Below are 14,667 nucleotides of genomic sequence, written 5' to 3'. Positions count from 1 at the left end.
CAGATGCAAACAGGATATTTTTCCTGAATGGGGGTCAAGTCTCGTATCAGATCGTCACTTAATATGACTAAATCATTCTGTAGATCAAATCACTCAATCAATTTACCATTTCTATCCAGTTTGTCACTGCCCCAAAGAGGATTATCAGAGTTAAAGTCCCCTCCAATCAACAATTTGGCAGAATCTTTAGCTTTACGTATAAGTAAATCTACAACATCTTCCCTTTTCTCTTTACATGGGTTATGATAGTTGACTACAGTAAGAAAGGACTTGCCAAAAAATATATCTATCACTTGCAATTCAAATTCAGAATCGCAGCCTTTGTAATGATAATAAACAGAATCATGTACGTAAAAAACATCCTCCTCTGATTTGTGCTGTTCAATTTTTAAACAAACAAATATAATTTGGAATCTGCACAACATTATCATCATTATACCAGGTCTCCTGTACACATATCAAATGTATAGTATCAGTTTTATTTGTGCTTAAAAATATTATTGTATTAACTCTTGTCCGTGTCCACTCATTCCCTGAGCATTCCATTGGAGAACGAGGAAGACCGACATATAAAAACTAGCAAGTTTCCCCAACATCATAACTGTCTTGTCCAACATGTCCAAGAAGTTTACCGGCTGCTGTTTGGATCAGAAGACGAATTTAATCCTCTGATTTGTCTTTCATGAGATTCATGATCAAAATAGCAATGAAATTAATCAGCTTCCTGTCTGTAGCCTGAGCTACAAAGTTTACACCCAACCTGTTTTCGGCAGGTCCCTCTGCTTCTGAGGTTAAGTTAACTTTTGCAGGGGCTGAGCGGGGTTTTTGCTTTGGGTAGGAGTCAATACAAATGGTCGTGTGGGTTTTGGTGGGGGTTATTTGTTACTTCCGCTGCACGCGGGGTTGACTTACCAGAGTGGTAAAAGTGCTTCGTTTCTTTCACTGCAGGCTGAGGTATGGGTAGTGAATCTCCTGCAATATTTGACCTTTGCTCATGTTCTTGCCATTTACGGGTGGCTTGTGCTTGTTCACTACTTTCAATTTTTGTATCTCTTTAGCTTTTCTAACCTCTCGGCATCCGCTGTATGCGGCTGAGTGGTTTTCTCCACAATTAATGCATTTTGGCGTATCCTTCTGGGGTCATTCCTCGAAGGTATGCGGGTCGCCGCATCTTACGCATCTTTGTTGTGTGCCCAAATCTTTGGCACTAGAAGCACCTGAGTACTGGGGGAATATATTGTTTACCTGGAATTTCTGAAAGCACAAAACAATGTCTTGGGGTAGTGTGGTTGCTTCAAAGAATAGTATGACACTGCGTGTCGGGGTGAGCTTCGTTTGTCCGTTTCCTGAGTTGTTTTGCTTATTCTTTTGTTCCTTTCTCATTATTCTTTTCACATGATATGCTTTTTGCTTTTTTCAATTCCATCTGAATTTCTGTCTCAAACATTTCCATGGGGATCCCAGATTACTCCTCTCACCATGTACAGTTGATCTTGTACTTTTACTGGCAGGGTACCGATGGTTTGAAGTTCCATCAGTTTTCTGAACTGTTTCTCATTTCTACATTTCACCATAATGCCATTTCGCGTCTGCGTAACCAATTCTGGTGGAGAGCCACAACAAGTATGGATAGCTTTGGCTACCGTAGCCAGGCTAGTGTTTTTCAAAGACTTTTTCTTGTCTACTGGACAAATGTACAATCTCAGATCAGGTGGTTTGGATCTGGGGGTACCAAACTGTTCATTACCATTCATAGATTTATCGTAATGGTCATCCTCCGAAAAGGAGTCCACTCTTGTCGTGAGGTCCTCTACATCAACACTTCCTTCTCGTATTTTCCTCTTTTTTTTCCGACGGATTTGTCTACCAGACACAACAGTTTGAAATTCGTCGTCTGGCGTCGCATTACCCATTTCCAAATCCATAAATGGATCCGGGGGATTTGCGGCAGCCATATTGGCGCTACTGAATAGAAAGGGCGGAAGATTCCAAATCTATGTGTAAATCTATAGCTCTAGTATAGGTCTATACTAAATCGTTAGTTGTGCAAGATGGGGTGCAAATAGAGCCCAGAATGACTGCTTACCTCTGAGTGATTCTATCCGCTATCATGAATCCATATTATAGCCACAAAAAGGGGAAAAACAACAAAATCCCAACATCCAGCCCCTCATAGACGTCCACTCTTGGTCAGTGCGTGTTGTTGTTGTTGTTGTTATTTTAATTTTTGGCGTGTATCATTCAATAATGAATATTTACGCCTTATATCTACTAAAATTTATAGGAATATCTTGTTTTTTCTTTGAGAAACCCAAGTTCAAATTAATTTCGCTGCATTGTTGCCGCAATTTTGAACATTCTAAAACAGACTATCACCATCCATCATTGGCCGTTTTTGTGTATTTTCTGGCCAGCCCGGTTCGTCGTGAACAGGCTTCTCAGCTTGCGCATGCGCGCGTGCAAGCCTAGGCCACTCCAATACCGGCCAAGACTAGGATGGTGTCTGTTAATGTGAATGTCTCCTTTTCCGATTGAATCACTGAAACAAAAAACAAAATATAACAACTTTGAAACCATTGTAACTTAACATCAAGGCAGACATTCCGGGCTTCTGGTGAGGTGCAAATAATCATACATACTTCTTAGGTACATTTTTGTTTTACATACATACACATACATACGTGCATTTACATATTCATACTTACATAATTTTGTCTTTAACAATTCATTATGAATGATTATAAGAAGGAGAATCTATGTGTCCTTTTTACGAAAGCCACCATTACTTTTTGGTTTAAATATTCTGATGAATTTAGAAGTCTCAAAATGTTCTTTACTTCCTTGCAATTTGTTTCAGCTAACAACATTGTTCTTTCTATTATAAATCTAGGGCATTCGATTAGAAAATGTTTCGTGGTTTCTGGTACTCCACATCTTTCACATAACCCGGTATCATGCTTCTGCAATAAAAAAAAAAAGATTATAATTTAAACCAATATTATCCATTCTTAAACAGTGCAAAATTGTCTCACTGTTTTTTTTTTTTTTTTGGTTTAATACACATTTGAATGTCACTGATACACAATTTTGTATGTTTTTTGAGGGTGAGACTGTTTCTTCCCATCTTTTTTGCCATTTCTTCATATAATATAATCTGATAATACTATTTGACTCACTTTTGTTTAATTGGTTTTGAACGTGTACTTGATTGTGTGTTAAGGCTTGTTTAGCCGCTCTATCTACCACCTCATCTGGATGGATCTCGCAGTGACCTGGGATCCACTCGAAATATACCTGAGTTCCTTCATGGCGTAGATTTGTATACGACATCAATATTTCGTAGATGATCTGTTCTTCCCGATCGTTTTTTATTGCTTGCATGGCACTGAGAGAATCGGAGAATATCACTGCTCCTGTATACAAACCTGGCAGTTGGTTTAGCCAGTGTAGAGTGAGCACAATAACTATTAATTCAGCTCTGTATGAAGAAGTATTATTTTGGAGTCTCTTAGATTCCAGGTGATTGTAATATGGGACAAAAAAGGCCGCAGCTACTTTTCCTTTGTCTGGAGACTTAGAATTTGAGTACGTGCGCCGAAGAGGTTGCCCCTCCTTTCGAGCTCCGTTAAATTGTACGATTTAGGCGAGGCGCTTTTTTGTTGATTTACATCGATAAATGTATGATTTAATGTATAATTTTTCATTGTTTGTTGTAAGCACCTTATCATTTGTGAGGTATTTTGATTTTTGTCTATATGCACTGTACATGTACTCCGTAAACTGAATGTACTTCAGCCTCTGGGCTGCAAATTTCAGGAACAATAAACCTCATCAATTCAATTCAAAAAAACCGTCCGTGTATATATGCTGATAATTCGCCCATTTTTTTGATTGATCAGTTCTAAACTTCTCCGTCTTTGATACAAAATATTATCACTCTTCGAAATATTCCGCCGTTTCATAGTGCCACAACGGTATTGGAGTTTTCATAAATAATGGTTCTACATTATAATTCAAATCTTCCGACAAATTCAATACTCTCTGTGCAAAATGTTCTCTGGTGTTTTTGCCTTTTTGAACATTAAATTGCCAACAATCTTTCAACCGTTCTGCGAGAGGATGATTCGGGATAGTAACAACACGCTTTTTTAATCTTACACTAAACATTTCACGGCGTAAATCTAGAGGTATTCCCCCTAACTCTACCTGTAAGGTTCTGAGAGAGGTTTCTGTTTTTGCGTCAGCACAGACTAACAGAGACTGATACTGAATGGAATTCAAAACATTCTTTACGTTTGTTGACGCGGAGTCGTATGCCTCACAAGCATGATCCATGAGGGTACGTATAATGGCTCTATACACCTGTAAAATTTCTTGAACCTTGGTGCAAATATGAGCGTAAGCTATACATTTTAATATGTTGATTTTTTTCTTGCATCTCTGGGCTATATCATCTATATACGGTTTCTAAGTTAGTCTACTATCAAATATGGCACCTAAATATTTGTGTTCCTTTTGAGGGATGAGTTTGTTTCCATCAAGCGTTATCTCAAGGTGCTATAGTTGAGCGAGAAATCAACATTGGAACAGTTTTCTCATATTATATTTTTAAACCCCATGATGATAACCAATCATTCACCGTATTCAAATATTCTTGGATATATTTGCTGGATTCTCCCAAATCGCTTCCAGGTTTCCAGATTACACAGTCGTCTGTATATAACAAAATATGCACAGTAGGTGAAGTGGGGATATCATGAAGCATTACGTTAAACAACACTGGACTGAGTGGACTACCCTGTGGAAGACCATGACTAATTTCCTTCGAGGGAGATAACTGATTTCCTACACGTACCTGAAATATACGATGCAACAATAGATTACGTAGGTAGAGAAGTATGTTACCCCTCAGTCCAAGTTTGCTTAGTTTAAATAAAAGTCATTTGACCCACAGGGAATCAAAAGCCTTCTCTAAATCTATAGATACTGCTATTGTCTTTTTTCCTGTTTCTAAAAAAACCTTCTGTATATCATTTTCTAAATGAACAATGTTATCTACTACACAGCGTCCCTTTCTGAATCCATTCTGTATTGGAGGCAAAAGAGTATACTTTTCTAAATAAAACTGGAGTCGCTTTTTTACCATACTTTCTATCGTTTTCATAAAACATGATGTTAAAGCAATAGGGCGGTATGAAAGTGTTTTTGTTGGGTCTTTGTTTTGTTTCAAAATCGGGATCAGCACTGAATGCTTACACGGTGCTTGAATTTCACCGGTTTCCCATATTTTGTTTATTATAAAAAGTATCATGTCTTTGCCTATTTTTGGAAGGTATATATACCTGGTATCCTATCTGATCTTCCCCAGGTGTTGTAGAAGATTTCGTCTGCAGGGCCTTCTCTAACTCCTTCATTTGGAAATTTTCATTGATTGAAAGCATCATATGACCTGTTTCCCGAAAAGGGAGGCTGTTAATTTCTTCATCGATTTCTCTATCCGTTCTATTATGAGTATTATTGTGAAAAGGCCAAGAAAGCGAACGAAATCCAGAGAATAAGAGTTGAAAACAAATTGACATACGCACAAGCAACAAAAGCATTCACCAAAAAACAAGAAAACCACGACAAATCCCCAACTTCAAATTAAGGAAACGAGATCAACACAGACAAAAGGAAAACCCAGACCATTGTATAGGCACAAATTCACAGAAATCCAGAACCCAACCCATCAGCTGCCGAACACAACCCCGCCAAGTCTCGGCAACTCCCACAAATACCTACGTCCAAACAGACAATTCCACCAAAAACCTCGCACAACGAAACAACAATGGAAGAAAAGGCTTCACCCTCAACCCTGCTGAAAGAAAACTTCCTAACAACAGCCACCAACGAGCAACTGATTCTTTTCCTCGTCAAGCTCTTGGTTATCTTCGTAGACTGGTCAGGGGCAGAAATACTCTCCTTCATTACTACCGCCGCTGACCATTTCTCAGTGCTATCACACCGGGTACATGTACAAGCAAGTTAATGAACCTTATCGTACCCACTCTCTTTATACTACAATGGAATGCGCAGGGCATGCACGGGCATGGGGATGAACTGGTAAAGTACTTAGATTATAAAAGAGAAGAAATTATTCATGTGATATGTATACAGGAAACGTGGTATACAGAAAATCAAATAACACATATCCCTAATTATATTTGTCTCTCAAAAATCAGGGACGCCCGTAGTAGAGGTGGATGCGCTATTTACGTACATAATTCCCTGAATTATGATTACCCGAGTTTGAAAATAGATTGTGAAATGCAGTTGATAAAATAATATCTGTTTAGATGATTGTATCATCTCCGTGATTAATTATCATAATCCATGTAACAAATTGAAAGAAGAAAATCTGAATGAATTATTGAACTGTGTAAAAGATGTATCATATTTATTAACACTTGGAGATTTTAATTCGCATAATAAGTTATGGGGAAGTGTAAGAACAGATGGTAACGGTCGCATAATTGATAAATTTCTTATGCAGAAGGGTATGGTAATTCTTAACGATGGATCTGGGACTAGATCGAACCACACACCGGCAAGATATCTTGCCTTGATCTATCTATCACTTCACCGTTCCTAGCAAATAAATGTGAATGGCGAGTTTTATTTGACAGATTCGGAAGTGATCATTTTGCCATTAGAATAGATTTGCATCTTAGTAACAAACAATTTACACGTGATTCAAGTTATTATTCCACAAGGAAATGGTCTTTTAAGAGAATGAACTGAAATGATTTTGAGTGTATTTGTGAGAAACATTTTCGAAATTTTAACTAAGAAACATATAACAGATTAGATGAATTGGAAATCTATGATTTATTTATGAAGTCCCTTACAGTTGTACTCGACGAGTGTGCGCCACAGTATAAGAAATGTGAAAGGAATCCTGTCCCTTGGTGGACAAAAGATTGTTCGATAAAGATTAAAGAAAGAAACAGAGTAACAAAATAAGTTAGGAAAGTGTGTCTGTGAAGAAAATTTGAAACTTTACAGGAAAAAGAAAGCAGAAGCAAAAAGAACTATAAGACAAGCAAAACAAAAATATTGGCAGGCCTACTGTGCAAAACTAGACAGGTTTACCCCAACCTCGCAAATCTGGCGTTTTGTTAAAAGACTAAACGGTTTATCAGTGAAAACACCAAATAAGCTCCCTTTTTTATTACAAATGACAGATTTATAATCAAAGAGGAAGAAAACAGATAAATTTTCAAAAAGTTTCATTTCCGTCGGGAGAAATAATACTCATAAAAGAACGGATAGAGAAATTGATGAAGATATTAACAGTCTCCCTTTTCGGGAAACAGGTCATATGATGCTTTCAATCAATGAAAATTTCCAAATGAAGGAGTTAGAGAAGGCCCTGCAGACGAAATCTTCTACAACACCTGGGGAAGATCAGATAGGATACCAGGTATATATACCTTCCAAAAATAGACAAAGACATGATGTTTTTTATAATAAACAAAATATGGGAGACCGGTGAAATTCCAGCACCGTGTAAGCATTCAATGCTGATTCCAATTTTGAAACAAAACAAAGACCCGACAAAAACACTTTCATACCGCCCTATTGCTTTAACGTCATATTTTATGAAAACAATGGAAAGTATGGTAAAAAAGAGACTCCAGTTTTATTTAGAAAAGTATACTCTTTTGCCTCCAATACAGAATGGATTCAGAAAGGGACGCTGTGTAGTAGATAACATTGTTCATTTAGAAAATGATATACAGAAGAATTTAGAAACAGGAATAAAGACAATAGCAGCATTTATAGATTTAGAGAAGGCTTTTGGTTCCCTGGGGGTCAAATGACTTTTATTTAAACTAAGCAGATTTGGCCTGAGGGGTAACATACTTCTCTGCTTACGTAATCTATTGTTACATCGTACATTTCAGGCACGTTTAGGAAATCAGTTATCTCCCTCGAAGGAAATTAGTCATGGTCTTCCACAGGGTAGTCCACTCAGTCCAGTGTTGTTTAACGTAATGCTTCATGATATCCCCACTTCACCTACTGTGCATAGTTTGTTATATGCAGACGACTGTGTAATCTGGAAACCTGGAAGTGATTTGGGAGAATCCAGCAAATATATCCAAGAATATTTGAATACGTTGAATGATTGGTTATCATCATGGGGTTTAAAAATATAATATGAGAAAACTGTTCCAATGTTGTTTTCTCGCTCAACTATAGCACCTTGAGATAACGCTTGATGGAAACAAACTCATCCCTCAGAAGGAACACAAATATTTAGGTGCCATATTTGAAAGTAGACTAACTTGGAAACCGTATTTTTATAGATGATATAGCCCAGAGATGCAAGAAAAAAAATCAACATATTAAAATGTCTAGCTTACGCTCATATTTGCACTAAGGTTCAAGAAATTTTACAGGTGTATAGAGTCATTATACGTTCCCTCATGGATCATGCTTGTGAGGCATACGACTCCGCGTCAACAAACGTAAAGAATGTTTTGAATTCCATTCAGTGTCAGTCCCTGTTAGTCTGTGCTGACGCAAAAAAGAAGGAACCTCTCTCAGAACCTTACAGGTAGAGTTGGGGGAATACCTCTAGATTTACGCCGTGAAATGTTTAGTGTAAGATTAAAAAGCGTGTTGTTACTATCCCGAATCATCCTCTCGCAGAACGGTTGAAAGATTGTTGGCAATTTAATGTTCAAAAAGGTAAAAACACCAGAGAACATTTTTGCACAGAGAGTATTGAATTTGTCGGAAGATTTGAATTATAATGTAGAACCATTATTTATGAAAACTCCAATACCGTTGTGGCACTATGATATTACCTTATTCAAATTACGGAATTTTAGCGTGGGGAAACACGCATCAAACATTATTAGATAGGGTTTTATTATTACAAAAGAAGGCACTTCGAATCATTTGTAATGCCGCTCCTTGCTCTCATACGGCTTCTTTGTTTTTTGAAAATAAGATTTTGAAAATTAAAGATTTGTTCTTATTTTATTTAGGACAATTTATGTATAGTTATAATAACAACTGTCTTCCGCTTATATTTGATTCTATGTTTCATCGTAACCTGACATATCATAGTTACCCAACAAGACAGTCTAATGAATTTCATTTGCCCCTGCTTAGAACTGTGTTAGCTCAGCAGACATTTATTTATACAGGTCCAAGATTCTGGAACTCCCTTAGTCCAGACATAAAAAATGCTCCTTCTTTGTATTCGTTTAAAAAAAGATTGAAATTATTCCTCCTTAAGTCTTATAATGTAACAGAAGGAAATTAAGTTTGTTTGTTAATTTTTTTAGTAGGCTTTCTAAGCACCAGGATGCTATTGATTTTTCGTAGGCATGTTAGGACGCGTCTTTCGCGGCATTCCACACCACATCCCTTGATTATTTTATCGCATACTTGTATACTATTACACGTGCCTTCACAGAACAGATTAACATGTTCCGCTATCAGCAATTTCATACAATTGTATATATCACTTTCTCGTCGCTTTCAACGCTCTACACTTCTAATATGGCTAATGGTCTCTGTTGGTTTGATCTTGAATGTATTGATTGATCTAGGCTTTTTGTTTTTAGTTGTCTCGTCTCTTTACTTCTATTTCTGTTTCCTCCCTTTCCCCCCTTCCACTTTTTTTTTTCATCCCGCACACTTGTAGTTAAGTCTTCACCTATTTTTTCTCCTGTGAGGTGCTCACATTGTACAAGCATAGTCTTTTGAGTGGGTAACTCCACTTTTTTTTGCAGAATGTATAAATATGTTTGTATGAAAAATGCCTCATTTTGTAATGACTACTGATAAATGTTATTTTTTGCTATCTATGTATCATTCCTTCAAACGCATGTCGAATTTATACTTTTTGTACATTCTGTTGAAAGAAGTGAAAATAAACCTTTGAAAATTGAAAAATTGAAACTATGAAACGGCGGAAGTATCCACGGAGTTAACTCATTATATTTCGAAGAGTGATAATATTTTGTATCAAAGACGGAGAAGTTTAGAACTGATCAATCGAAAAATCGGCGAATTATCTACATATATACACGGACGCACAGTGGGCCAGAATGAGCTCAAAGTGCGCCAAAATTATATTCCATTTTTTCTTTTTACTCAAATTCGGTGTCTAGGGATAATTTGGGGCGTAGAATTGATTGAACATAATTCCAAACTCATATGACGTCACTGTGATGCTTTTTTTCATTGGCTACCAAAAATTTGTCTGTAAATGATGAATAAAGCAGTGCAAATCTTAGGCTGTTTTCTTTTTCTTTCAAGATTAATTTGAAAAGGGGTAGATTTATCTTTTCACATTCACTGACACTTATCTACTACCTACAATATTCTTACATATTATGTCATAGAAAGTGTATAAACATTCGGGTTTCGTTAAAAGAATAGAATTCATGCTGGCAGTTCCATATTATACACACGTACTGTAAAGTAATACTGTTCTCCGTGTAAATGAGTGAGAATACAAGTTTAGACGTATGCTGTACTTTTGGATGAATTTCTTCACTCTATTCTAACAGGACATAAATGTGTGATATAAAATCAATCTCTCAACTTTATAACCTTAGGCCTATGCCATATCAATTCATACAAGCGCAACACTCAAGAAACCATTTTGTTTAATTTTACTGGAAAGATAAGAAATTGTGAAGTCAGTAAATGCATGCAAGGTTATAACTTAGCAACTAAGAATGAGTCTGCCGTGTATGAAAGTTTACTTTAAAAAGCTATAGTATTTTTTTTTCTAATGGAAAATCTATCGGAATCACTATCATATGAAATTGTAAATTCATCCCCCGTTCCACAAGGATATATTTTTTGTCATTAGTCAGTCGTTGGAAGCAAAGTTTTTTGCTTCCTGCAACCCACAAGGCACAAAGTGTATGGGATCACAGTCTAATGAATCCGACTTGTATTGGTCGCCTATCAGGTCAATGTCAGACAGGTCGGGCATGACCCGATGAGGCAAGATCGTCCGATGATGAGGATCACGCGAGCAATGTCTGACACTAACCTGATAGTCGACCGACACAATCTGATTCATCCGACTGCGATCCGATACACTTTGGTGAACGGCCGGAAAGCAACAGACTTTGCTTCCAAAGAGTAACCGATGAGAAGAAAATTTATGTGTTTTGGTGTATAACGTTCTCTCTGGATAATATCAAGAGTAGGATCGAAGTATTTAGGTGTCCATACAGTATGTATCGCAGAGGGAATAGCTTGTTTACAGTAGTGGCTATGACAATGGACAATATGGCTGTGGCCTTGGCTATGTGCAATTATGTACTCTTTTATCTTTGGAAAAGGGGTCTTTTAGGTGCTGGAATTAGCCCTATACGTATATTCTATAACTCTGTTTACCTCTTATTCAGTGTTAATCATGTTTCCGGGCCTTTAACGTGCAAGAAAAAAAAAAATAATAATGCCGCCCTCATGCGGCGCCGTATGATAACAAAAATTTCCTAAACCGCTGCCAGGTCCAAAATAGACATAAAGTTCCGTAGAAAATCGCCTCTAACACAAAAAGTGGCAAAAGGTGGCAGCCAAATCTGGTATCAGCTTCAAGCTGAGACAGCAGGGAATGACTTGGTGTTAATAGAATTTAGTTGGAAATCCGTGGCAATCTAAACATTTCATTTGAATATATTAAAAAGACCAAAAATTAGCCTCTTTTCAAGGATATTTACCGTAAAATATTTATGAAGATTAAGTTTCTTTGCATTTTTACGGCATTCATAATGTAAAATAATCTTTGACAAATGTGTAGGAGAAATTACAGGTTGATATCTCAAAAACTACACGTTGAAATTACTTATTTATTGAAGATGTTACAATTTGCTTTGAAACTCTTAAAATGTTGTGTTTTGTTACTTCAGATAGGAAATATACCCCTTTAATGTACATATCTGATTTAAATATTTTAATGAAATATTCTTCAAAGTTTCATCTCAAGAGCGCATGTCAAAAATTAAAAAATCCCAAGTGCCCAAAATGACTTTTGGCGCACTTTGGTATCTCTCTGGCCCACTGTGGGACGGTTCCAAGTCTCCAGACAAAGGAAAAGTAGCTGCGGCCTTTTTTGACCCATATTACAATCACCTAGAATCTAAGAGACTCCAAAATAATACTTCTTCATACAGAGCTGAATTAATAGTTATTGTGCTCACTCTACACTGGCTAAACCAACTGCCAGGTCTGTATACAGGAGCAGTGATATTCTCCGATTTTCTCAGTGCCATGCAAGCAATAAAAAACGATCGGGAAGAGCAGATCATCTACGAAATATTGATGTTGTATACAAATCTAACAGGGTACTTGCTTGGACTGTTCTCTGAATTCATTTGCAAGTATTCTGTTGGTACACCCTGTCTTCAGCTTTGCCTTAAATACTCGTTTCTTTGCAGCTTCTTTTTATACGGACTTTAGACGCGGGTAAATGTGTTATTGAGAAAAGCGATTTGTGGATCCATTTGAAAACTCGGAGCGACTGAAAAAAAGAGAGAGATATAATCAAGCAGTGGTGTAAACATCTCTAGATGTGTCCGGAGTCCGTTTCATGAAGTCATCACATAAAAGTCTTTACATAAATCTCAGAATGACCAAAGTCGTTCATATTATGTAGCTATGAGAGTCTTTTAAAGAGAAGTAAAATCCATCTAATTATCAAAGTCACTGATGTGTGTCTTAATGAAAAGAAAGTGTATCTTATGAGCGAAAAGAGTCTCCTAAGACTTTCATGAAATGGAGCCCTACATTGTAGGATTCCTGCCTGCTCAAATGTTTAAGTTTAGGTATCAGGAAAGGCTTCCACCACCCAAATAAGAATCGATATATGCTTAAGTCATCTCAGTTTGTTCCGGTGGGTCTGAATTGAATCATTTCTGAATGTTTCAGATATGATTATGTCAAAGTGTTTTATTTAAGTCAAAAGGATTGTTTCTTCTCTTTCGGGATGGAAATTATTCTACCTCTCGCTTTTTTTTTTCTTCTTTACTTGTCTGTAGAGTAGAGTTATGTTTAACGCCTTCAGATCTTTCTTTTGTATCGAGTTGTGTATTTTCTTTTTCCCCCTGAATTCAGTTAACATTGTCTCACTGGTCAACGGCGATATAAATTTGACGTCACCAAACTTCCCAAGCGACTACACGAACAATGTCCACCTGACGTGGCTCATCCAATCTCCACAAAACGAGAGCATTGCCTTGAGCTTTGATGATTTCGACCTCGAACCTGGCTATGACGTGCTCAAAGTCGGCTTCGGCAACGTTTCGGGACTCGAAGAGACGAGGCTGATAACACTTAGTGGGGGCGCCCTTCCGTCAGATGTCAATTGCAGACACAGTGAAGCGTGGCTGGAGTTCATCAGTGATTCTGCAATCACTTCAAGAGGCTTCTCAGTCAGAATTTCAAGCGCAAGTAAGGCCATTGATGATTTAAGTTATTAAACACATACAAGTCCACTTTCCTGTTGCATTAACGTGTTAGATATAAATCAAACAGCGCTAAGTCATTAACATACTAATACCCCGGGATCGTTCTATCCTGAAGGTGGAAAAAACAAATACGTTGCATAATTTCATAAAAAGTTGTATAAATACGTAAAGTAGAATTCTTAAATAGATTTTGTATGTCCCAAACCAGTGGGAAACGTATTGATTAAGAAAACGATGTTAAATAAAACATAGACAACCAACCACCACCAACCCCCCCCCCCCCGACACACACATTTATTTTGCAGAATAAAGATCACATAATGGAATGTGTATGATCGTAATGTGACATAATGTGGACTATGAATGCATTAGGGAGTGGAACACACAATATTTTCTTCTTTTGCAGCTGAAAGGATTGACTTTGGAGTCTCTGTGGGAGATGAGGTTGATGATGCTCTGAACGTGACTTCTCCAAACTTTCCTAGCAACTATCCACTCAACACTCTCCTCTCCAAAGTTGTCGAGGCGCCGGAAAATTATTACGTCGTCGTTGAGATTCTGTCCTTGGCTACTGAGTACGGGTACGGAGCGGTGTTTTTTGGCTGCTACTTTTAATGCTTTTATAAGCACATATCATATTCGTATTGATAAGTGTTATTTTCAGAATACAGCGGCGAAGAGGGACAAGTTACATAATTGTACAATGTGTCCTCCTCACCCAAGTGCGACATGTTTTTATTTTGTATTTTGAATAAAGCATAATATTGAAATTTTTTTTTAATGTCAAATCCACGATGACAGAATTATTGTTTTGTCATTAAAGGTGATATATAAACTCCTTGCTATGAATCTTATTCTCTGAAGAAGTTCATTTTCCTATTTCTTGGAGAAGACTGCCTAATTTGAAAGGCTAAAATTTACAAAAATTTTACAAAAATTTCATCAACTATGTACATCGGGCTATCAAGTTTCAATTTCAATCGTATCCAGCGGGTATATCTAGGTGCTCTTTCGTCTTATTTCTTTTCAATGTTCTCTAATCAGAAATTAATCTTAGTCATACTTAATGACAAGTCTATGTCTCTTTAGATTAACAAACTATGAAACTTTTGTTTCGTAATCTACCTTGCATTAATTTCAAAAGCAAAAAAAAAAATAGAAGTAAAATCATCTGATT

The 14,667-nt window shown here is 37.0% G+C and overlaps 1 protein-coding gene across 1 annotated transcript in view; it reads left to right on the top strand.

Annotated features, from left to right (window-relative positions):
- LOC140228959 (uncharacterized) overlaps window positions 1-14,667 on the top strand; it is a 114,972-nt gene that overhangs the window by 99,203 nt on the left and 1,102 nt on the right. The window contains exons 36-37 of the mRNA XM_072309221.1: window positions 13,138-13,473; window positions 13,897-14,071. Of these exons, the coding sequence (XP_072165322.1) occupies window positions 13,138-13,473; window positions 13,897-14,071 (511 nt within the window). The remainder of the gene's footprint in view (window positions 1-13,137; window positions 13,474-13,896; window positions 14,072-14,667) is intronic.

The sequence above is a fragment of the Diadema setosum genome, chromosome 5 (genome assembly GCF_964275005.1).
Source record: "Diadema setosum chromosome 5, eeDiaSeto1, whole genome shotgun sequence".
In the NCBI taxonomy this organism is placed as follows: domain Eukaryota; kingdom Metazoa; phylum Echinodermata; class Echinoidea; order Diadematoida; family Diadematidae; genus Diadema; species Diadema setosum.
Note: the sequence above shows the minus strand (reverse complement) of the source record. Positions and strands in the feature narration are given on the sequence as shown.